General features: G+C 38.8%; 2 protein-coding genes across 11 annotated transcripts in view; one reads left to right on the top strand and one right to left on the bottom strand.

Annotated features, from left to right (window-relative positions):
* The window catches only part of UBAC2 (UBA domain containing 2), a 103516-nt gene that overhangs the window by 35533 nt on the left and 42452 nt on the right, over window positions 1-25531 (bottom strand). For all 4 annotated transcript variants that reach the window (XM_049815623.1, XM_049815624.1, XM_049815625.1 and 1 more), the window contains one exon: window positions 1118-1241. In XM_049815623.1, coding sequence (XP_049671580.1) covers window positions 1118-1241 — 124 coding nt within the window. The remainder of the gene's footprint in view (window positions 1-1117; window positions 1242-25531) is intronic.
* On the top strand, window positions 10619-21765 carry LOC126045060 (G-protein coupled receptor 183-like). Of its 7 annotated transcripts, none has more exons than XM_049815618.1 (5): window positions 10624-10700; window positions 11318-11414; window positions 11532-11627; window positions 14128-14317; window positions 18325-21765. In XM_049815618.1, the coding sequence occupies exon 5, from the start codon at window positions 18899-18901 to the stop codon at window positions 19964-19966; it is 1068 nt and encodes a 355-aa protein (XP_049671575.1). In that variant the 5' UTR covers window positions 10624-10700; window positions 11318-11414; window positions 11532-11627; window positions 14128-14317; window positions 18325-18898; the 3' UTR covers window positions 19967-21765. The 7 variants fall into 7 exon arrangements, with proteins under 7 accessions (XP_049671574.1, XP_049671572.1, XP_049671575.1 ...); XM_049815621.1 differs by having other exon boundaries at window positions 18862-21765; XM_049815622.1 differs by lacking the exon at window positions 14128-14317 and having other exon boundaries at window positions 18862-21765.

A 25531-nucleotide genomic window follows, 5' to 3' on the forward strand; every position in this document is an offset into this window, starting at 1 on the left:
TATCGAAAGTGGTGTGTGTACGAAAGCAAAAGGCAAAGGACACGATGAAAAAGAGCTCAGACAATATCACAGCTTGCCCAAAGACCGGAATAATAGTGGTACTCATGGGTTTGGAAGAGAGGAAACAAGATTTCTGAAAGATCAAGAAATAAGGTATTGTAGCAGAGGTTGAAGGAATCCAAACACTGAACAGCAAAAGGGATGAATGAAATGTTCATGTGGAGCACAAGCCAACATTCTGAAACTGACCATTCATTCTAAAATACTACCACACTTCACATAACTACGGTGCTTTCCGTTGCTAGTGCTAGAGCTATTTTTGAGTCCCTATAATATATAAAAATGAGTATAATTTCTCATAAGTTTGCACATCTCCTGTTTCATAATTCAGGTTGTGACATGAGAGTCCATCCATTTCTAGGCTGCTGGGGTTTTTTTGTTGCTGTTTTTTTGAACAATTACTGCCTTTCTGTACCAAGTACCTATATTTTTCCACTCAAATTTAACATAATACTACATGATATTACTGTGCTCTACATTACACTATTTTAAATTACCTGTCACATGGTAATGCTTGATATACAAATAATATTAATTTATATGAAAGTGGAATTCAGCCAAAACCTTGATTATTTACCGACAGTCTTACTATAGAAAAACACTGTATTCTATAGCTTTGTTTGAGCTCTAACAGACAAGGGAAAAAATAAACAAAATCAAGAATACAAGCAGATTAGAAAGGTAAAAACATACATATGCCTTATCATCAGGTTTTGTTTTCATCTATTTTTGTCTAGTTCATTTTGTTGACCAAAAAAACCAAATTGTAGAATTGTCTATTATATTATATAATATATATATATTATATATGTCCTGTGCAAGACAATCAAGACAGAAGACAATGGAAGAACAGATCACTTGCCCACCACTTCAGCATGTAGAAATGCATACTAGTAACACACGTTTTTCAATATTTTAGTTGATGGGACAGTCACTAGCTAAACATATGTGGAATCATACATGTGGAAGCATCAAAATTGCATAGATGAACATGCAGAAATACTAATTACTACATCAGTAATTCATTAAAAGATGAACAAGCAAGTACATACCATACCTGTAAACCCAGTATGTAGACCAGTGTCTTGTTTGTGATAGAAAAGTGGCCTAATACTTGTGCCACCTGCACTCTTGGAATGGAGGAATAAAATGGTACAAACAGTGCAAACACAGGACCCAAGCTGCAAAAAGAAAGATATAGATGGTTAATAAGAATGATACTAGCAACAGTAGTGCAAAACAATAAAAAGGAATTAATCCTAAGTATGTAACAATCAAAATGTAATAACCACCTTGCAAACAAAGGTGCTGTTGGGAACCAACAATTAGATAACTTGCAGCATTCAGGATAATAGATTCATTAGCAAATAAGAACAGGTGGCAAAAAGTATCTTATTTCCAAATGTTTAGGATTGGAAGCAGCAGAGAAGGCAGCATATTTAGTCTAATAGCAGACTTTCTACAAAACAAAGCACACAAAGAGCAGCAGTAGTCTCCTGCATCAGAACAAAACCTCTTTGATTCAAATGGACAAATGGTGAGGATTATACCTTTCCCAAATGCTACGGAAATGACTTCACTTATGAAATTAAGCTCCTATTATTTGCCCAGGCTTGAGGTGTTACAGGATTGCCAATAGACTGCAGTATCTAAAGTGGGAATATCAACAGTTTGATTTAACTTCCCTATGCCAGCGACTTCCACGGCTGTACAAGGAACTAACTTTCTTTAGGGTCCCCACCTTAATCACAGCACAAGATGTTTATTAAGTTTCTAAACCCTCATTGGAAGCAGTTTCAGAAATTTAAGACTCAAGCACCTTTCCAGATACCAAGATTGAACTTGTGAACATAAACTAGCGCGTCTCATCCATACACCCAGATACAAAACCTGTGTTCCTCACAATAAAACACGCAGAAAACTGAATGAAGTATTAATGACAACAGCAGAGGCCACAGCAGAACCAATGCCAAAGGCATGAATGTGAGAGATTGTAGAACAAAAATACTTCCTAGGATGGAGAAGGGGAACAAAAAAAGGTGACTTCAGGTGCACATTTCCCCCAGCTGAGTCCTTGCCCGTAGTTTTGTGTTGTCTTGTGTCTGAGGTGTGGGATGCTGCATGGGGTAATTTTTCACTGCTCACCAGCTTATCAAAACTTTCAAGAGTTGCAGTTTCCACAGGCCTTTACATGAAAGGGATCTTAGTGGGAATTCTGCAAATAGCACAAACCAGGACCTAAATAACTTGAAGTGTTCACTCAAAAATACATTTCCCTTCTGGAGGAACTACTGATAGGAATAATACTATGTGAAATGACAGTCTGAATATCAAAACTTACATTTCCTGAATAACTGCCAAATGCAACACCCACAGCTATGAAAAAAAACCCTTCAAATATTATTTTTACTCATTAAATGGGCTGTGGCTTAAAAGCATTTTGTTATAATTTTGTTATATTTGAAGTTCAGCTTGCTGAAAAGCTTCCTCTCTGAGGACTTAACTACAGCTTACTTATAGGAACATTTTTAGCACCATCCGTTTAACACACCGTCAGATGCACTTGAATGTATAGAGAATGCTAACTCAGGAACTACTGAAAAATGTTCAATTTTGCATATAATCCTTCTTACATAAACAGAAAACACCTGTATAAACACACACGACACATTCTTAAAATAAATTTAAATTATTCAAGTTGTAGGAGTCTATAGGCAGTGCTATAAGAGTGCCACATAGAAAAATAATTCATCAGAAGTGCTTCCATTGTAGACAATATTCACTAAAGTAAATCAGATTTTATAAGTGAAGAGAGATGAAAAAGAAAGAAAAAAGATCTTTTCCCTTCTTAGAAAAGTAATTTTAAATTATTTCTTTCTATTTTTACCAAATGACCTGAGGGAGTACCAAAATTGTGGTGTGCTTTTCAGGTTTTATTCCTCCTGTGATAAGTAGTGACTCAGAAACAGAGATTTCACATGCAAGAGTGCACTCAATCATAAGATGGGAAAGTACAAAAAGGAATTTCCCATGACTGCAAGCGCATTTTAAAAAGATATTAGAGAATGTTGAAAGGCTCCTTAAATGTTAATATTCTCCATTAATGTAAACAGAGACCACAGAAAACACCACCCCTGCCGAGGGTAGTGACGTGTGTAATTCAAAGTCCAGTGTCTGACACTGCTCAGTATCTGAAAATCTAGAGGTCCTAGAGGAAACCTAGTGATGGACCTTTTCTCCTAAAACAGTAAGTTCGTAGGCACCACAGACATATGCCTCCAAAGACATCAGGTGGTTTTTTTTAGACAGAGTTCACATCTGGTATAAATAGGTACTACACAAATACTCATTCAGGAATCATTTTTTAAAATGTCAAAACTAGTGCCCTTCAAAATATTTTGTGAAACTCATTTGTACAGGTGGCTCCAGTGTGTGAAAATTTATTCTGATTAATTTTAAAATTTTGCCCTCAACCGTCATTATGTAATTCTGTACTTTTACCTAGAAAATTTCAATTAATCTTTTCTGTTGCCTTCAGAATTTTCTATACATCACTCACACCTTGTTTTAGAATCTCTATAAGGAGGTGCTGCTTATCTACAACGAGTCTATCAGAGCAGTTACCTACGTAACAATACTAGAGTATGACTGACACAGTAAGGCACAACAAAAGGACAGCTATGGAAAACGTGGACCCATTGCCCGGTGGAAAAAGGGACCTAGTGACAAAGGACATGAAAAAAGCCAAGGCACTTGATGCCTTTTTCACCTCAATCTTCCCTGGTTAGTTTTGTCCTTGGGCCTCCCAGGTCCCCAAGACTCCTGTGAGACTGGAGCAACACCTGCCCTAAAGGAAGACAGTTAGGAAGCTCTTGAGTCCAGCTGGTCATACTGGAGTCAACGGGACCAGATGGGATGTAACGCAGGGCGCTGAGGGAGATGGCCCATGTTATCATCACCGAAACATCATGGTGATCAGGGCAGGTTCCCGATGACTGGAAAAATGCAAATGTCACACCCATCTTCAGTAAGGGCAAGAAGAGGATTCAGGTAGCTACACAAGCCTCGCTTCTGTCCCTGGGGAAGTTACAGAGCAAATCTCCCAGAAGCCATTGCCAGCCACACGACAGACAGATTGCTAATATCCCGTATGGATTTGCCAAGGGTGACTCTGGTGCTGTGGACAAGGAAGGGGAAGGCAGCAAATGTTGTACGCTCTGCCTTTAGGATGGCCTTTGACTCGGCCTCCTCTTGCGTCCATGAAGAAAAACTGGGGAGATATGGACTGGATAAGCAGATTTGAGGGAAACTGGGCGCGCTGCTGGACTCAAAGGCTTCTGACCAGCAGTACAAAGCCCAAGCAACAGCCAGTTACCAGCAGCTTCCCTCAGGGATTCACACTGGGGCCAACACTATTTACTGTCTTTATTAACAAGCTGGATGATGGGACAGAGTGCACCCTCAGCAAGTTGGTGAACGACGTCAAGTTGGAGGGAGCGGTCAACACTTGGGAGAGCAGGGCCTCATTCAGCTATTCCTTGATGGGCTGGAGAAATGGGCTGACGGGAACCTGACGGAGTTCAACAAAATAACTGCGGAGTCTTCCACCTGCCTTGGAATAACCCTGTGTAACAGTATAGACTGGCTAGAAAACAGGTTTGCAGACAAGGAGCTGGAGAACCCTTTGAATGTTCATCAGCAGTTCACCCTTGCAGGAAAGGTCAATCGCACACAGGACTGCATTACCAAGCACGTAGTCACCAGGCCAAGAGAAGTGATTGCTCAGCACTTCTGAGCCTGAACCTGAATCATGGTGTCCACTTTTGGGCTCCTCGCTTCAAGAAAGGCATTGATATACTGGAACAAGTCCAGCTGCGGGTAATAATGGTCCAGTACTGTAGCAGGTTGCCCGGAGCTAGAATCTCCATCCTCAGAGATACAACCTGGACACGCAGCCCTAAGTAACCTGTTCTCTCATGTTGGACATGCTTTGAACCCAGGGTTGAACTAGATGACTGCCAGTGGCCCTGCCAAACCTAAGCTACTCTATTCTTCTGTGAATAATCAAAGCCCTATTCCCGAAGCTCATGATCATTGGAGAAATTGCTGTTCCTGTAGTTCAGCAGGCAGGTACAAACATCCATCCATATACTGCAAATAAAAGGGCTAGTTCTTTTAATTATGTTAATTAATTGTTTGGTAACATACAGTCAGATTAAACATCTACAAGTGGAGAACATACTCTTATTGAAGGACTACAATTCTCTCTTTTCCTTCACTTCACTTTTTTCCTCTTATTTGTGCTTTCCCCCTCATCCCTTTTAAGCTCCTTTCCACTACTTTCCCATACTTTCTCTCCTATTCCAGAGACCTTTGTCCCAGACCTTTGTTTATTATTTTATGAGAATATCAGGAACATCAGAAACATTTCAAGTGCCATGATTAACTTCTAGTAGAAACTTGAGATGTCTGTGTGCAAAGAAAGGCCATATACACAAATACATGCTGACTCTAAACTGAGTTTATGCCCACTTCATGTTTAGGAAGTTAATTTCAGTCATGAGTTAGAAAATAAAATTTTCAAACAAAACAGAAAGCTCTAAAACCCAGAAGATTAAATTCTAGAGTTGGAACACTCTATATGGACACGATATCCATCCCGAAGGTGTACTGTAATAGCAGGCTCTACAGCAATTATATCCTCATTCCAAAGAGCATGTTAAATTTCAACATTTGCAATGAAAAAGAAACACAGCAGACCAGATGGGAACATTCTACATGGTATGAAGTGATGAGATTGGGTTTGCAGAGAGGAAGAAAAACCCAACAAAAACCAACAACTTGAAGAAACAATAACCTTGAAAAAAATAAACCAGAGATGTAGAAACTACTGGCAGAGAAGAAACAATCAGGGGCAAGTACATCTTGTAAGAGAAACACGCTACTTAAATTTTAAAATGGTGAATATTAAATGCAGATTAAAATAAAACATTTTAACATTAGTAAATATATGTGCAAAATACAGAAAAAATGGTTCTAAAATGTATGAACAAACAGGTAGAAAGCTAAATGTTACTTCTGCAAAAATATCTGCTGTTGTTAATGGAAGTTCTGCGGGATTCAACTTGCAGAAATAACCACCTGTTATTTTATTCAGAATGAGTCACTACACTTACTAACTGCGGTGCTGTATTTTTCTTCATTTAAGTTCTTCATAAAAACATTACCGTGACAAATTTGCAACCATGTATTTTGGGGGGAACTAAAAATATCAGTTGTAAAAGCAGCTGCAGATAATACAGAGCATGTAAACAGCGCGCTTGTTATTACGTATATTATGTAATATGTACTTATGTAATTATGAAGTTACTTCAGCGCTCTGAGTTCCTATAGACTGTCCAGACACTGCCATATTACACTTAAGGTGCCAGCCTTCATTCTGAAAACGTTAAACATTCTTAGTAACGTTTCTTAAAATGAGGTAGCTCCCTGGAATATGACCACCCTTGATAGCTGGGATCCTCTGCCTGATGGAGCCCAGGACTCACAGGAACCATTTATTGCGCCCAACCCTTCCACTACAGGGGAGCGGGACATCCCAGTGCCTGAGGCCTCGCAATACCAGCAAAAGCATTAGGGTATGTTACCCAACACTCGTATATCTAACTGCCAGTATTTCACAGGAATGCAGGAAGAAAGCAGAAAAAAACCCCCAACAACCAAGACAAAATTTGAAGTTGTGCATCTTGAGGGGAGAATAAAGGTTCCTCCCATCCACAGATATCTCAGCAGAATTACTGCAACTTTGGGTTCATTAAAATATGAGACCGACCAACCAACCAAATGCTTTACAATCCCCTCATGAAGACAGCAGTCAGACACCCACCTCTCCTAAAATTGTGGCACTTATTTTTTAATGCCAAGACCATGCAACAATTTATTTCATAAACTGCTCCGCTCCATTGTAAACCAGTTTGAAGTTCCCTTCCTTTCCCATTGGTGAGCTAATATAGACCTTTTCTCTTCTGCTGACTAGAATCTTTCTTCCAATTTCAGTTTTAATTTATTCCTCATTAATAAGATGCTAACACATGTAATCATTATTCTTTAGCTTTTTCTAAAAAGATCAGTTAATCCTATCTCCCCTCAACCTTTGTTGTGCAAAGCTGACTCACTTATAGTACCTGACCATTTCTAATCTACCAGGTTGCTGCAATACACAACATAAAATTTCTTCAGTTAGGCATTCACAATGTACTGCCCTCAGGGAAGCAATTACTGCAGACCATCAAAGAATTATTCAGGTACACCACTGCGAAGATAATGTTTATTTTTATTTTTTAAATCAAGGCCCCTGTCCTTTATTTAAATATGATTAGCATGCTGCCATTCACGCGAAGGCCAAAATATGGAGATACAGACAAAACCGATGGAGTGGTATAGGAATGGCTGGCCATATCCTGTGCCACAAATGAGTACAGTATCACAGGGACAACTACTTACCCTTAACTGATCAGTTATTAATGTCAGCTAGGTGTTACAGAGTTAGTTACCCATGCTTACCCACTGACAGTTGCTGCTCTGCATCAGATGTCTGCAGCAAGTGATTGATGGTGAGAGCTTACCAGGTAGCTTTGCTTTCATGACTGATCCTATTAACCAAACCAGAGTTTGGGTTCAGCAAGAGAGAGGAGCTTGCACCTTTCTAAAAGGCAGGGGCTCCCAGTGAATCCTATACTCGGCTAAATCTGGCACAGAAACTGGAGCTAGGCAGAAGACACGAAGGTGCGAAGAAACACTGAAAGGATTTAGATGGCAGAGTATTTTGTTGAGGAGGTGCAGTTTAACAGCTGTATTGAAATTTTTAGTGTCCTAAATTCATTTAGACTTGGGTGCTTAATTTCTTCTTCTTCATCTAGATTAACCTAACACATTTTATTTGGCCTCCACAGAGTTACTGTGACTCACTGGTGAGTCATCATTTACTGTTCCTCTAACTCAAGTCACTTGAGAAATCATGTTTTTCCTCAAAAAAACACAGAATTCAGCTACAGGTTAGTTCTAGACACCTGACGTGTCTCCCAGAAAACAAAAGGAGTTACTTTTAGAAGGAAAGGCAGTTTTGCAGTTAAGAAACAGGCTGGCTGGATTCATTTTCTGGTTGATCCATAAACACCCTGTGTAATTCAGCAGTCATTTCTTACCTTGGGTAGTAGCTTGCTAGATATGGAATTGTAAAGTTAAATCCAGTACCATTTGTAAACCGTTCAAACAGAGTAGGGACTAAGTAAGCAGACAGAAAATAAATCATCACAGGCATAACAACATACTGGTCAAAATATTAGCTGCACTCCTTTGATGTCACCACCTCTGAAAGTAACAAATTAGTATATTAATTTACACGTTACTCTCCCTGCATGCCAAAAGCAAACCAGTAAGCTTTTGCACACAAACGGTAAAACCAAACATATATCACGCTTTTTGAAGCACATATTTTCTTGGTTTAAATGTTCAAATCCTGGGACAGTCAAACAGATATTGGAGAAACAGCAGCAGTGTAAGAACAGAAAACAAATAGCTAAAAGAATAAATAGCAAGTGAAAGAATGCAACCTCTATCGTTTAGCTCAAGCAATTAACATCACATCATGCTAGGCTGGACTGGTAGCTAATACATCAGTGTGACTCAACGGGTACAATCTAGTAATGTATCTTAATCAAAGGAAGGCAATATTTTATCAGATCAGAGCAGGAAACACATATTGGCATTATTTTATAATGGTAAGACTATACTGAAATAAACATTTCCTTTAATATGAAGCTGTGGTACTAATGTCAGCCCTTGAGTGAAGACTACTACATGCCTGTGCATGTTAAGATTTCCCATTTCTACTACATATTTTTGCTGCTGGACAGGCAACTACATTGCAGTATAACTTTGTGTACATATGAAGCAAGCTCCCTGTGCAATTTCCCTTTAAATAGTCTTTAATTCTCATTACATCATTTAAAGAGATTCTACTCTGTGATGAAGCTGAATAATTAAAAAATAATTCAAAAACAAGAAAGGAAAAAAAAACAGAATAAGACCAGTAAGTTCTCTCAAAGACTTTCTGAATCTCGTGTTAAAAGATAAATGCCCCATAAAAACTGAGGAGCTGAAAGCCCTAGATTGAGCCCTTCAGCTCCCTGGCATCTAAGGGGAATCAAGCCATGTCTGCACTGGGAGTTCAGCACCAGAAAAATCAGTGTACAGTGCCAACTAAATGCTCCAAGTAGGCACAAAACTAGCTCACAAGGCTCTACTTCATTCTGCTATAGCAAAAACATTTTCCATAAGACAAGGTACATTTAGTAAAGTTTAACTTTGTGTCATCAGATCTGCATTGACTGTAGGCTTTCTGATGAGATGGACATGCTAGTTGAGATCATATGTCTGCACACCTCCAACACTACCACGTCAGCAAAGGCTTACACCGTGAACACAGCCCGAACATTTGCAAAGACGCATTCTAGCCACCATGGGTTAGACACATCATCATGCCTACTTGCTGGTTCTTTAAAATCAGGCCACTAAATGAGGCCACTTTAAAGACAAAGTCTTTTGCAGTCATGAATGATCAGTATGAGTTCTGGGGGAAAATCCCAGGTAACTCTCAACCACAGCCTCTAACAGCAAACGACAGGGTTTTCCATCTATCTCTGATCTCCAAAGCCCTCTTAAAAACACACAATTTAACTCTTAGATCAACGTTCTTTGCCCAGAAACAACGTTATTCCAGGTAACAATGGGTTACCTCACAATTTGATATCCCATTCCTTTCCTATTCCCTAGCCGCCCATTCTTATCAATATCATTTTATGGGAATCAGATATGTGTTTTAAAAGGTTTTTATCTTTAATGTGTTTACCTTACACGTGTATTATTATTACTGTTATCCTTGCTCAAAATGCAATAAATGGCTTACAAAGGCACACATCCTCATTAATCTCTCAAACCACCAGAGCTCTTCAACTCCCTTATATATTTTCAAAGGGCATTTCTGTAAAGCCTCATCATTATGATACTAAAACAGTGCTGGGAATGTACACAGGCTGTCCGCATGTCTGTTTTTACACAGTATCTCAGTATGCCTCAGTTCTGAGGTTTGCTTGTGCTCTGTCAGATTTTATCAGTAAGAAGCAGTTTTAAAGCATGTAGTGATCATGCAGTTCTTTGCTACAAACTAAATTTAAGTTGTTTTTAAATGCAAATGGCATATAAACAAAGTTTTTCACTCAGGGATTTTAGTTGGTCAACAGTTAGTCAAGCAAACGTCTGGGTAAAGTCCCTTCTATGAAAGTCAGTAATGCGTAACTTCAGGGGGGAGGCAGGAGGGTTGTTTCTAATTACTCTCTTTGAACAGACTAATTGTAAAAGGATTAAAAATAGATGCTTTCACATCCCATAAAACAGTAGGCAGCAAATCAAGACCAGCATACAAACAAGGGGTTTTTTTAAGCACTTGAAAAAACCTACCCCTCCCACAAAAGAGATTCACGTCATCAGTCTTGAAAACAATGTGCGAGGGTAAACTTTCGCAGTCAAGCCATCCTGCGAATGCCCTTAACTGCTCAAAGGATCCAAGAAGCTACAGATATGTAAGTACAGAAAAGAATTAACTTTTAAAAATTTTTCACTGCACAACAACAAACAATTCCAGAAAGATTATTTCTTTTTTGCATTATACTGAATATTTTCATGTGGTAGGAAGGATAAATGATCTTTGGATGGGAGACAAGGCTCGTGGTAGAAATTCTGGGATATTTTATGTTTACACATTAATATGCTGCCAGTTAATTTTTATTTAAAGGATCTGTTGACCCACAGCATCAACAAGTTATTTCAAGTCCTTTTTTATAACACAGCCTTTCGGCAATCACAGGGAAACACTGGATAAGCTAATGCAGTATCAAATTTTTTTAGCAATAGTAATTTAAATTATGCTAATGCAGAAATAACGGATGTACAAATAGTAAGGGAAGCATCTTAAGTCATTCACCAAACCTTGCAGCCTTAAACAAATCCATACTATGGTCATGAATGCATAGCTTGCTCTATCACATGTGCTTCTTGCCTATGAAACAGCCTTTACTATCAGCTCAAGAACTCCTCAGTCACTTTAGTCACGCCTAAATACTGCAACAGTATATTTTAAGAATTCAAAGTTTTACAAGCTAATTCCTCTTTTACCTTCTGACACACATTTCTTTCAAAGTTTTCAGAAGGAATTCTTTTTCTGAATCACAATCACCAAATGTCTTTCTCCTTATTACTGATCTTCATGCCACAAAGCTGAAGAAATATTAAAAGCGGTATGATTTTTATACAACTTCCCAATTAAGAAGGACCCATTTTTCCCACTATACTGGCAAAACAAGATAGGCTGTTCAACAGACAACAACTCAACTATTATTTATCTTAAAAAACAGAGACGGCATGCATGCCTTTGAGCACAGAATACAAGAGATCTGTCTAACATTTTCATGGCTCCTCCTGAAGAGATGAGGGAACTGAAAACTTACCTGGTAATTAGTCTTTAAAAGCTCAAATCTCATCCCTTTCTGTTTGAAAAACTGAGGAATCTCCAAGTAATGAATAATGAATTTAAGCTAGAGTTCTGAAGTTGTAATCCCTAAAATTAAAAACTGTACCTGTACTGGTCATATAAACAGGTGTGCATGTTTTCTAGTACTAAAATACAAATAATTATTTGAGCCCTTTTTTCTTCTGCTTGTAGGAATGTAATTGTCAGTGGCTCAGCTTTTTATTTTGTTTAGTTGCTACATTTTAGGCTCTCTCCTTTTTACATTCAATATACTTAGGCAAGTAAACCGAAGGAAGGATAATCATCTCTGCATCAGCACAGCTCTTCACGTTAACATGCATCTTTGGCAGAGATGATTTATGTTAGATAGTTCTCACACTTTTCATAGGATGGGTCACATTTGGAAACAGAGATCTAACAGATAACAGCAAGACATGTACACTTCAAATTACTTCCACTTTTTAACTAGTTATGCAGCATTTCAACTCAACTTCTTTATTTCCATTTCGCTTACTGTAGCTGCTACTATTTTTAAGTGCCAAAAGTAACTGTCATACAACTTTTTAAAATCTGTAGTAATAGATAAAAGCAGGACCATAAAGATCCCACCCACAGCGTATGCATCTGCAAATTTTGTTAAGCACTTAAAGAATATTATAATTCTTCATAGCCATCATTAAGACAATTTCATTCATGAAAGGCATACTTTGGATTCTCTGACACGTGGCTTACAAATTTGGCTTTAGTACTCCAACGAATTTGGGTCTATACCAAGGAAGAATAAATGCACTAGCCTGGAAACTCTCTCACTAAAATTAGCTGTGGGTTGTGACCTGGGATTCAGTCTTCAGGTCATTAGGCCTACTCGTTGTCATTTAGGACACAAAACTCAACAGCTTTTGAAAAAAAGATAAATTAACATAATGCACTAGAAGTGTATGAGTATTAAGTATTAGAAAGGAACAGGAAGCTTTAGGACACGCCTGTCTCTTGCCTCAGCTTTTATTAAACTACATGCAGCTCCCAAGCTGCCAATACATACACCTAGATATAGGTACTTTAGGTATATGTTCTTTCGATACTAACAGTGTGTTCTACTACGCAACTTAGCATGCACACTTTTTAACATATATATCTTAGTTGAATCAAGCCTTTTTCTCAGAGAAAACACTCTGCAATGAAGATCACTTGTACGGTAAATTAGAAATTCAAACAGTAAATATGACTGGTCAACAGAAAAACAATTAATTTTAGACATTAAGGTAAAAATTAAACCTACATAACCAGAGCACTGCATGTTGCCCATCTTCTACTGTTTTGAAACTGTAAGACAGCTTAACACCTACAGAGGATTGCAAGCTCAGTAAATCCTCAGGCCAGGCACTGCTGGGAAAGAGAAGTCTCTTTCCCAGCCATTCCTTTTAAATCATTTACACTCTTTATGCGTACATAAACAACATTATTCCCCAATACTGTTTGTTAAAGAAATACTGTCCATCTCAAAGTGACTAAACCATACTACGTATAGAGCCAGGAGAGATCTTTCTAATGATCTGCTGTGCCTTTCCAAGAATTTAATTAGTATCCCTCTTAAATTAGCTACTGGACAGATGGACGAGGGATTCATCTCCAAAGAATGAAAATTATGACGAGAGACAGACAAATCACACATTAGATCACAATACATAGTAACAGCCTTCTACATGTTCCCTGTTCTGCTGAAAAGACAGATGGTGCTCCTTCAGCAAAAGCAGGAGATGAGAACAAGAAGAAAACTCATTTTGCATACAGAGAGCCTTTATCACTGCTTGCACAGAGTCCAAACCCATGTAATCTAAGGTTGCAACACTGCAATTGCTGGCTCATCATTTAAGTCCATGCTTGTTAATAGTTAAAAGTATGTAACATTATGATACTACATATAAAGCTCATCATACATGAACATCTTTATGAACCAGGGCTTTGGATTATGGAGTACTTCCAGACTGGAGCCACCATTCTGTTTGACAAACACCTTTTGCAGCGGGGACTCTGCTCTGAGCTTGGCTTTTGTATACTGCAGTATAAATGTAAAACAAATGAATGATGCTAGTCAAATGTTTTCACAGAAAACCAGTCTCCTAAAACAAAGTATTTTCCTTTTTTGATGAGATTACAAAATTGGCTTAAAAAGGCACCTGCACAGATTTCAGACATGCTAGATTTTGTAAGCAGCTTGACACGGTACTGTGTTTTTCTTCCCCAAGTGGTTACTACTGCTATCAAATATCAAGAGAGCACACAGAATAGACTAAAAGCTGGCTATCTAACAAATCTCATGAAGTAATTGGCTAAAGAAAATATTTTTTTTTCCCACTGGTGGTCAGAAAGCAAATACAACGCTAAGAGTTAAAAAACAGCAAGTGAGAGAACAATAAAGAACAACCTGCACTGGTCATAAGCCTGGGCATAACATGAAAATTAATTTTAAACTCTCCCAGGCGTAAGGTCCTCCCAGCTAGAAGCAGAGAGCAATGGTCATGCCCCTAGACTGGAGATATCCTAGGACACAGTGAATCTGAGAAGTACTCCAGGATCACAGCGAACTCACTTCCCAAGCTTCCAGTGCAATGCTACACAACTCTATCTCGGATACCTAATCAACCGAGCAGAAAACGCAGGGCTGTAGTGGTGAGTATGTTTCCAGGTACGCCAATACCAAGAGGCATCTGGAACCCCATTTCCTGTGTGGGACTAAGCTGAGGTTAGAACCGGCGTCACGGGATTATTTTGCCTTGTGATGAGACATTTGAGAACTTCACCTTGAATTGCCAAAACGTGAGAATGTATAAAGGGGAAAGGCTCAACAAAACCAGAAACTGCAGATTAATTTTAGAGAAGTTTGAACAAGACACAGCCACATTTTTTAACAGGGAGGTTGACTGACCAAAAACTATAGTACAAATGGTTAATTTGCTTTCTTTTCAGTTCTCCAAATCAAGACCAAACAGCATTTTAGAAAATATGCTTTAAATGAAAAGTTAGTGGAATCCATAACAAGTAACTAAAATAATAACATAACCTGGATTACACAGGAGGTCACATTAAATGAGTAAGTGGTCTGTGTCACTGAGCATCATGTGTCTGCAGACTCAGAAAATATAAAAACCTGAACAACCTTCTTTACAATACCAATATAAAGACAGGAATTTTAAATACTTTATGCCTTAAAATTTTGCATGTACCTCTATGACAAAAAAATGTGACAATGTTTTCTAAAATTATTAAATTGGTAAGGTAAATTAATGTTATCTTTTTTTCAAGTATGTACTTCAAAATAGTATCATTAATAAACTCAGAAAGCCACTGAGGAAGGGTATTTAATCCAACAACCTAGAGGAGCAAACATTTTGGTAGTGATTCTAGAGGGTAGCTTCAATGGTACATCTGGAATTGGGACAGTAAATGGCCATGTTCTCATAAGGTATTCAGACACACAGCTCATTAAAATCAGTAAGAATTAAGTCCTTCTAGTCTGAGGTTTGCAGCAGTAAGGAGGTAACATTCTCCATTTTTGCTCCAAGAATGCAAAACACACAAAAAGTACGCAAAATGGGCCTGTTGCTTTTTTTTCAGATGCATTCTGTGGAGGATGTCATATGCTTTGTACGTATAATAAATTGATCGCTAAGGACTGCTGCCAAGAAATAAAGAGCAACCTGACACAAGGAATAGGATTAAAAAAGAAGTCTTGTCTTCCTTAATAGTCTTAGACACCTTTTAGAAAGAAAGTGTTTTTTTAAATGTAGCCCTGTTCAAGATTGACAAGAAAAGGTGAAATACCTGCAGAAGTGCATGGAGTTCATCCAACAACAGTAAGAGCTCAGATGTACAAAGAAGTTACCATGGCTCAGGTGATGTGCAAAAACTTGATGGTAGCAACTTCATCATCTGTTTGGCCCCCAAACCAGATACAATATCTCAGTTGGTTTTTTTAAAATGAAATATATTCAGGTAATATAGCACCTAGACACCATGGGCAAAAATGCCCATACATTCCTACCTACAGAGAAAATACTAACACTCATGTAGAGTATTATAAAACATGCTCCCTGCATTAACAGCCAAAATATTTTGGGGATAACAGAGGATCAAAAAGAACACTTTCCCCACCCAGGGCGGATTCCGACAGCAGGCAGAAGAGCCTGCTGACATTCTCTGTCAAGGAGCACAGCTTAGCTGATGTGCATGCTGCCCTGGAAGGCCCATGAGGTGTGGTCCTCCAGCTTTCTTCTCATCTGTTTGTGGCCAGTTTGTCCCGCCATGGAACTGCTCCCCACGTATACCCATGCTACCACCATGGATAGACACAAACTCTCTCTCAGCTAGGACTACTTCTCAATATAGCCGTGGTTTTATGCGAGGGTGAACATCCTACTTTGAGCAACAACAAGTTCTAGATTAATTTATTAGATTCTGGATAGAATTTATTCTGGATGAATTAAAGATCTGACTTCATAGCACAAAATTAGGTAACATGCATTTTAGGAAATTCTACTCTTAATATTTAAAAAAAAAAAAAAAAAGTATTTCACTGAAATTATGGATTTTTTCCTAAACCATAGTTAAATGTGTTTGTATAATAGATATTCTACATTTTACAAACATTTATAGAAAGACAAATGGATGGACTTGACAATTAAGCACATCATTTATGAACCAAAAGTATTACAACTTTACAGTGAAAAAAAACTTATGCAGTGATATGCTGTAGCTAGCTACTGCAATAGAACTGTTTATCATAAATCTTAGATTATTCTTCCTTACTTATGTTTAAGAAATGATTTTACCTAAATTTCACGGAAGAGATGAGTGCAAGATAGATGTCATGCTGAAAGGGTGAACAAGTAATCAGAAGCACTTAAGAGAAAGAAAATACCTCACTGACTGTTATCCAGGTGCCTACACAAAACCCACACCATCTTCTGCAAAAAGCAGTCTGTTACACTTATATAAAACAAGAGCCACCCTACAGGCTTCTATTAGTGAAAAGACAAAATGGAAGGAAATTATACCAGAACTGTCCTCAGGGTAATAACTACTGCATTAATCAATCATCAAACACACTAACACCAAGATACTGTGAACGATGCAGATACAACTAACATAAAATTCCAGACTTTCTTAAGTCTGAACTACAGCTGGACTTGCTATTTACCAGTTTAATTCCCTTATTCAAACCACAAAACTCCCACTTCAGATTTGACTTCCACCCCTGAATGCAGTATTCCCACATCTTGACACATGGTACATTCCTCATGGCTATCTAACAATCAGAACATTGTATATCTATCAGTCAGAAATCACTCACCTGTCTTTCCTACTGCCTGTGCAACACAGCAAACATACACTTACTATACTACTTGGATGCTAAATTTCTTCCTTAAACGTATGTGATATAATTCATTTATGTATTCTAATACACATCATCCACTACCCGCAGGTTTACTGTTTACAGAGAACCTCATGCACCCTTGCTAACCTAGCCAGAAGTCTCATCAGACTTATAATACAGTATGTGTTGCAGGTACATTAGTTGTGAGTAACTTGAAACAAGTAGGACAATCTCCTCAAAACTGGAAGAAGATACTAACCTTCTAATGCTTTCGCAAGTTAATAAAAGGATAATGAATACTTTCTAAAATGCATAGCTTAAAACCCTTAGAACTGAGAGATATTTTCCAGAAAGACTTTTTTAAGGTACAACAGGCTACAGTTGTTTGTAAATATTGTGTGTTGAAAGGCAGATCCTCAGAACTAACCTAGACATTTTAATTAAAGGTACCAGATGGACTTAAAACTCAGGTTACAACAGCTTTTATCTCCAGACAGTATTCTGCATTAAAGCAACAGCAATCTTGTTTTGACTGCTGTTTTAATCCCTAAATGGTGCCTCCAAGAGGCACCATTTTGCAGAACAGCTGCCTGAGGAGTAATGTTAGATGCCCCATCCTTTCTGACATTTATGCTTACACTATGCAACTGTCAGGTAACAACACACCTAAGAAATATTTTGCACTGGAAGCAGTATCAACAGCATGGGGTCCTTTCTGTTTCCGAAATTCTACTGGATCATTTTTTATATTTTTAAGTCCCCCAAATCATTGCCACTTTGCAGCTCTTCCATGCTACTTCTGACTGTGCAGGTTAAACAATTTCTAAAATCTGCTAAATTGACAATGTGTAAAATATTTCAGCTGGGTTATCTCTTTTGCAGCACCACTAAAGAGGGACTAAAGTTGTAGTCTTAAGAATTTATCTATGTAACAATAGTTGAATTAGATTCCAAAAGCCAATTCTTAAAACTAGTGTTAAAAAAAGCTGAATTATTATAATGACAATACGATAAGAACACTGAAAAAAATTCAGTTTCTCTAAATGATTTAAACCATCACAAGGTGAATTGTTAGAAACAAAAACTGCCTAAAAATTAACTGAAATACATTTAAAAGGTTTTGTCTGCTTGTCTGACTCTTGGGGACTTATGATGATCCTTTAACACGTGGTTTCTTCACACTCCTTTTTCCCCTCAGATTGCTTTAAACAGTCTCCCACCTCCTGAACGTCTATAAACTTCACTTTCCAAATATATTACATCCCTGGTTTATTATTTTGCCTCCTGTCTGATTTTTTTTCAGGAGAGAAGGAACTAGGATCCAGTACCTAAAGGGGGCCTACAAGAAAGCTGGAGAGGGACTTTTTAGAAGGGCACGTAGTGACAGAACAAGGGGTAATGGCTTTAAACTTAAATTGGGTAGATTTAGATCAGATATAAGGAAGAAATTCTTCACTGTGGGGGTGGTGAGGCACTGGAACAGGTTGCCCAGAGAAGCTGTGGCTGCCCCATCCCTGGCAGTGTTCAAGGCCAGGCTGGATGGGGCTTTGGGCAACCTGGTCTAATGGAAGGTGTCCCTGCCCATGGCAGGGGGGTTGGAACGAGATGATCTGTAAGGTCCCTTCCAACCCAAACCATTCTATGAAAACAGAAAAGCCAAAAAGAGCCATCTTTTTGTTTGTTTTCAGAAGGAGGTTTGGAAAGTATTTCACCATAATGAAGTTTCATTTCAGTTTTTTACAATCTTGCTTTTTGCAACAGAGGTTGGCCGTTGTTATGCAGAAGAAGTTTATCTATGTTTATTACAAAATGTTCCCTTTTGGTTTTCTTTTCATGTTAGGTCTACTGAGCTTCCTGCAACAACAGTGGTTACAGAAATGGATCCTTTTACGGCTTCTCAGATAAACAGTTCCACCTGTGACTTATATGAGCACAAAGATACAGCACGGATACTACTATCTGTCTTCTACAGCTCCATCTTAATTCTTGGGGTGCTTGGAAATGCCATTGCTCTCACCGTCATTTTTAAAAACAGAAAGAAGATTAACTCCACTACCCTCTATTCAACAAATCTCGTCTTCTCCGATCTCCTGTTCTGTATCGCCTTGCCTACAAGGATAGCCTACTACGCCCTGGGATTTCACTGGCCATTTGGAGAAGCATTATGTCGAATAACGGCTCTCTTGTTCTATATCAACACCTACGCAGGTGTAAACTTCATGACATGTTTGAGCATTGACAGGTTTTTTGCTGTTGTCCACCCCTTCCGATACAAGATCAGAAGGATTAAATATGCCAAGGGCATTTGTGTCTTTATCTGGTTTCTTGTATTTAGTCAAACTTTCCCATTACTTATACAACCCATGTCACAGGAAGAAAAAGAAAGGACTACATGTATGGAATATCCAAACTTTGAAAAAATAGCACATCTACCATTTATACTGCTTGCTGCCTGTTTAGTAGGGTACCTTATTCCCCTGGGGATTATACTATTTTGTTACTCTCAAATTAGCTGCAAACTTTTTCAAACGGCCAAGGAAAATCCACTGACTGAAAAATCAGGGATAAACAAAAAAGCCATCAATACAATCATATTTGTAATTATAGTGTTCATCATCTGCTTTACCCCTTATCATGTTGCAATCATAAAACACATGATTAAGAAGCTGCAGAATGAACCCTCATGCACTGAAAAGAAAATTTTCCAGAAGTCACTCCATTATACTGTGTTTCTGATGAATTTTAACTGCTGCCTAGATCCTTTCATCTATTTCTTTGCATGCAAAGGATACAAGAGAACTGTAATGAAAATACTGAGACGACAAGTGAGTGTATCAATTTCAAGTGCTGTCAGGTCACATCATGAAGAAAGCTCACGCGATGTGGGAGAAACGCAAATGATGACACTTGCAAAATCTTCCAATGGAAAGCTACCTGAAAAATAAAGTCTGTAGTACACCACAGTGGAGCAAGCTTAAAAATCCAGGGTCCACAGTAAAAACTCTTAGTGCTCCCTGTACAGCAGCTTAAGTAAGATTCTGTTTTTCAGGATGTCAGGAAATCAAGGAGTGATGTTGGACTGAAAAAGAATTGTCACAGGTCAGCAGGAAAACTCAGCATTATAATTTCCTAGCTGTATCATTTTGACTGATCTCATTATTTTTTCCAGGAAATATGTACCACTGTGAATGTTCAAGTTCCATACTACACATATGTATGCCTGGATGTTATTAACTCAGGCAAAGACTTGATTCACAGTTTGGGTGTCTGAGAAAGGATTAAACACCAATAGCTTACAATTCAGACTGACTACAACCAGAACATCTGAAAATTGCAAGACCTCTAGCTGAGCTTCAATTACAGCAATGGTTTTGTTAGCCAAGTCACACAAGGAAAAGAAATCAAACTTTGAGATAAAACGGACAATTTCTGTGCATGCTTGACTATCACCAGTGCTGAGTTTATAGCCCTTTGGAGGTGAAACTGCATTTTATAGTATTTGGAGCACAAATGTCTTATTGGACAATCCACACAGATAACATTGTCGTATGTAATAGATGAAAAGTAAATTAACACTTTGGTCCTCCCCAACACTTGAGTATCTCCCGTATGTTAAATCACTCATCTTTGCAAGGTGTATTATCTCTTTACTCCTTTTCCTAAAGGAGAACTTTTTTTTTCTAGTGTGTATTATAATGAGTCTCTACCCTAGTTTTATATAAATTATTTATAAACACAAAAAATAAGTTGAAACAGGAGACTGTAATATGAAAACTGCACTGTTTCAGTTAGAACTGCAGTGATACAGGGTTCTTCAGAACTTCTGCTGAAGTCAGACATGGACACAAGACAAACATTTTGGAAATGGGAATAAATGTTCACAGTTGAAGTCACCAAAAAGTAAATCAATGGGTTAATTCTGATGGTGTGAGATGGCCACCTCTTTTTAAGCGCTGTTTACCTGAGAGATCAATAAAAGAGAACAGCAGGATTGGCTGGGAAAGAACAAGCTTTCCCATCACGCCTTCATACAGCGTAACCAGGATCCCTTTGGGCACACTGAAATTGGGCCAGCAAAGAGACCAAATGACTTAAACGCATCCTGCTGGAATCGGCTCAATACCAGTTGAGTATCCAGGATGCAAGCCCTGGGTTCCTGCTGTCGTGCCCTTCCGTCATGTGTCAGTTTCCTTCCCCACTTCATTCCTGGCCCCCTGTCTTTTCTTTTGTCTTCTATCTTATTAATATACCTTCATCTGCCAACAAAACTCGGTAATTGCACCATGAGGTTGTGATGGAAAAGGAAAATTAAAGAGCGCCTGATAATTACTGGTAAAAGCTATGCCAGATATCATAATAAATGTTATTTATTGCAGCTATATCTCTCTGGCATTGAGGTTGTACTGCAAGTCAGACAAACATAGTTATATTTGTCATCTTTGCAATTCCTTCCTTCCTCACGTGTTGACCTCCGCCTACCTGCAAACATGGAAGGGTCATATCTGAACAGCAGTACGGAAACATTAAATTAACAATTACTTTCTTATGGGAAAGAAAATGCAAAAGACCCTATATTTCATACCACTTAGATTGTCAAACTTGAGTTTCTAATTACAAAAGACACTATGCAACTAAAGAAAAACAGAGTGAGAAAAATAATTCTTAACAGAAGTTCTACTTAATTCTGTACGCTATAGCAGTTCTGTTCTTGTCAGCTTTTTTAATAAACTATTTTAAAATATTATTTAAGAATTTGTTCCTATTGGAGTAAGCAAATGATGACCTGAAAAAATACCGACAGACCACTCATGAATACCTAGAAACTGTAGAAATAAAATGTATGTATTACTAACATCACACCAGTACAAGCTCATTTTATTCTACTAACGTTTCTTTTTAAATTTTGATATGTGTTTCATCTAACTGTGATTATAAAACCTGAAAGGCAAGAAGTCTTTTTTTATATTTGTCTGTAAAATATAACTCATGTATTACAGCACCACGTAATGCAGATACCTATTCTCTTCTAAGTGGAAACAAAGTGAAGATCTGTATTGAAAATGTTTCTCTATCCCTGTTTTCTTATGTTAGCAATTTTGTTATTTTCAAATTTAGACTTTGTTTTTCACACACATCAACGTTCTCAACCAGCTAACTTTACATCAAAATACCAGGTTTGCTCTAATAAGCCTTAGAGTGTCGGTCCAGTTAAATATGGGTTTGAGAAAAGCTGGGGTTTTTCCTCCCTATATTGGTATTTCTCAAATGCTGAAGAAACCAATAAAATAAAAACCTTTAAAAGCTAATATAAGCTCAGCTTCCTGACAAGAGTCCTAAAGGCACAGATACACAGACAGTGACAATTTATAGCTGTGGCAGCTGATGCCACTGCTTCCCCTCACTGCTTGTCAGCGTGCACCCACAGCTCATGCACACTCATATCAATGAGGAGCCTTTTTTCTGTGTGCTTATCCGAAACTGCCGAAAGCAGAGGTGGTGGTTTCAGTTGGCCTGGGACAACTGCATTGAAGTCATTTAGAGAGCATCTGTCCTATTTCTTCTACCAGCTGTGCTGTGGGGCTGGTAGCCATCACCAGAGAGATCTAACAAGCTGCTGCATGGGAGCAAGGAAGAGCAGCAATATCGAAAACTTACAGCTGTTCTCCAACAACTGGTTTTCTTCAATATGCCCTTATCCATTTATCCTGCTGGTACTCTTCCCCCAGTACTGTTTGTTGGAGTATTTTAATGACAGCAGTTGCCTGTAGTGGCACGCCTCAGGTCCCTCTCCTCCTGCATGCCACAGAGACATGAAAGAAGGGGGTAAAGCCATACCTGGCATCTCTTTTCCTCTCCAACACCGAGTACATAATGGATGTGTCTGTCTTAAAAGACACAAGCATGCCATGCCACGCAACATGTGGCTGAAGCAGTACGAGCTTTGCAGAAGAAAATGAGCTTTTGCTTTGGCAAAAGCTTTTGATGTATTCTAGGAAATGCCCCCTTCTACATGAAAGGCTGGGAAATGGTCATACAGATCTGGAGCTCACTCACTCTTTTCACGTTTAAAACCAGCAGATGACAAGTAGCAGCAGGTTCAAATGGCTTGCTCATTATGGAGATCTGACTGACGTTCTTTAGAGAAACTGGATCTCTATTTGGAGGGTGAAGTCCAGTCAGGATCTTAAAACCCGTGCTCATGACAAAACGACAGAGTAGCTTTTAACTTTGCACTTCGGAGTGTAGGGCTAGAGCAGTTGCTAAGAGGACTCCAACTAGACTACATGTCCACTGCTGACATGTCTCAAATCTTACCTGGTAGGGAATGTGACAGAGCACACAAAAATAAAAATGATGATGGGGGCCAAATGGTTCGTTTTGGCTGTCTCTGTCCAAGTCCAGAAAAGAAAGTTGTATAGACTCTTGTTGTTGAACACATGACCAAATGAAGGTGCATCATGCAAAAAAATCTCAAAACACAAGCATTTTCAGCAAAAGAGCATTTAGTGCCTTCACCTTTTCTTTCACTGAGAATGCAAAACTAAGGACTACTACTACAAGTGCTCAGCCACCTTCAGCTCAAAGATATTGAAGCCTAACTGAAAGTGTGGAGATGAAGAACGCCATCTCCTGTGGCTTACAGTCCCAGCAGAAGAGGACAGGTATTCCCCAAGGCATCGCTGCCTGAGTCTTTTGGCTGTGGCCCTGAAAGCTATGCAGATGAGGAACATGGTTGTTGTGTCAGCAACATGGTTATCTCCTAGCAAAAAACAGTAACAGTAACTGTCCAAAGTGATAAACATGCTACCACAAATAACACGACTCCTGAAGCTGGTTAATGACTCCTCTTAAATGAGCAAGCTCATTAGTATAAAGGAAAAAATGGAGGGTTTGGGGTTTTTTTAAACAGATGTTGCATTAAAGACTAACATTGTTCTGAAACTCAAAAGCTTTCAGGTAAGCAAAGAATGAATAGACTCCAAGAAAACGATGAGACGGCCTGCAACATAAGAAAAATAAATAGGGTGCAGCTGAAGAGAAGGTTTGCCTTACATGACCATTTTTGGAGAAACTGAAAAGCAGCGATGTACTCTGTCTCATTGATCTCCATGTCCGTGGTACACAGCGGGGAAAGAACTCAAGACAAACTAAGGTTTGTATCTTTGCAGTATCCCACTGGAGTGGCTCAATACAGACAAGGTCAACGGACACCAAGAATCACTAAACCATCAAATTCATCCAAGTGAAATATTTCCCAATACAGTCTTGGCTAAGCCACAGCCTGCAGACTAAGGGTCTGATACAAAATGAACTCAGCCAAGCTGCAACCCTTTTCTGAAGAAAACCAGGGAATTGCTGTTTGTGTAGTAAAAGCTCAGACATATTTCCTCAATTTTTTTCTCCTTACAATACTCTCTTGGCTTCCTGCAATGTCTAACTTTGGATGTCCTGAGGCAGATTTCTCATCTTTGCACATGACAGTCCTTGATCAATTTTTTCTTCCATCACCCTGTCTGCTCCCTTTTTGAACTCAAATAAAATGTGCCGGCAGCATGTTGCAGCAAGAAGTTCCACAGACTAACTACCCATGGTGTCTGGAGCCATTTTCTTTCGCTTGTGACACCTGTTAGTTTCATTTGAAGTCCCTGCTTCTTGTACCAGAAATGAGTGAAAACAGTAACTCCCTATTTACCCTGTCCACATTACTCGTGATTTTACAAACCTGCATCAAATCCCCTTCCTTCAAGTCATCTAGTCTCTTCTCCTATGAACAGTCAGATCAAAGCTGTTCACCACTTCATCCAAATTATAAAGGAAGGAAAGAAGGCAAGTACAAAGAAAGAATGGGAATCCAACTGTGTTCGAGCTGGGTGGCAGAAGAGAACAGGGTATCTATATACAAAGGGAGAACAACAGCGTACTGATCTACTTCCCCTCCACAGTACCATACAGGTATGTCTCAAAACTAGGATGTTACCCCATGACTACCAAATTTGGATAACCCTGCTCAGATGCATTAAATACAGAAGAACAGGACCTCAATGGGCTGGAAAAATGTGCTCACAGGAACCTCATGAAGTTCAGCAAGTCAAATGCAAAGTCTTGCATCCGAAATGGAATAACCCCATACAACAGTGCAGGCTGGGCACCACCTGATTAGCAAGCTGGGTGGCAAAAAAGGTCTGGGTTCCTGGTGGACAAGTTAAAGAGAAGTCAGTAGTGTGACCTCACAGCCAAACACATACATTACCGTGTTCAAAAGAACGTCGAGGCAAGCAATCTTTCCCCTCCATTCAATACTTGTGAGATCATACCCGGAGTCTTGTACCCAGTTTTGGGCTTCTCAGTACAAGAAAGATACTAACATACTGGAACAAGTCCTGCCTGCAGAGGGTCACCAAAAATGATGTAGAGGCTTGCAGCACATGTTATAGGAGGAGAGGCTCAGAGAGCCGAGATGGTTCAGCCTGGAGAGGGAACACTGAGAGGAGATGTTATCGCTGTCTTCA

The sequence above is a fragment of the Accipiter gentilis genome, chromosome 13 (genome assembly GCF_929443795.1).
Source record: "Accipiter gentilis chromosome 13, bAccGen1.1, whole genome shotgun sequence".
NCBI lineage: Eukaryota > Metazoa > Chordata > Aves > Accipitriformes > Accipitridae > Astur > Astur gentilis.

What these genes read in the sequence shown, in the direction of transcription:
- LOC126045060 (XM_049815615.1), top strand. Translation starts at nt 10,660, where the DNA reads ATGCCCTTAACTGCTCAAAGGATCCAAGAAGCTACAGATAT. An exon ending in ATCCAAGAAGCTACAGATAT is followed by an intron (nt 10,701 to 18,861) that starts GTAAGTACAGAA and finishes TTTTCATGTTAG; the next exon opens with GTCTACTGAGCTTCCTGCAA.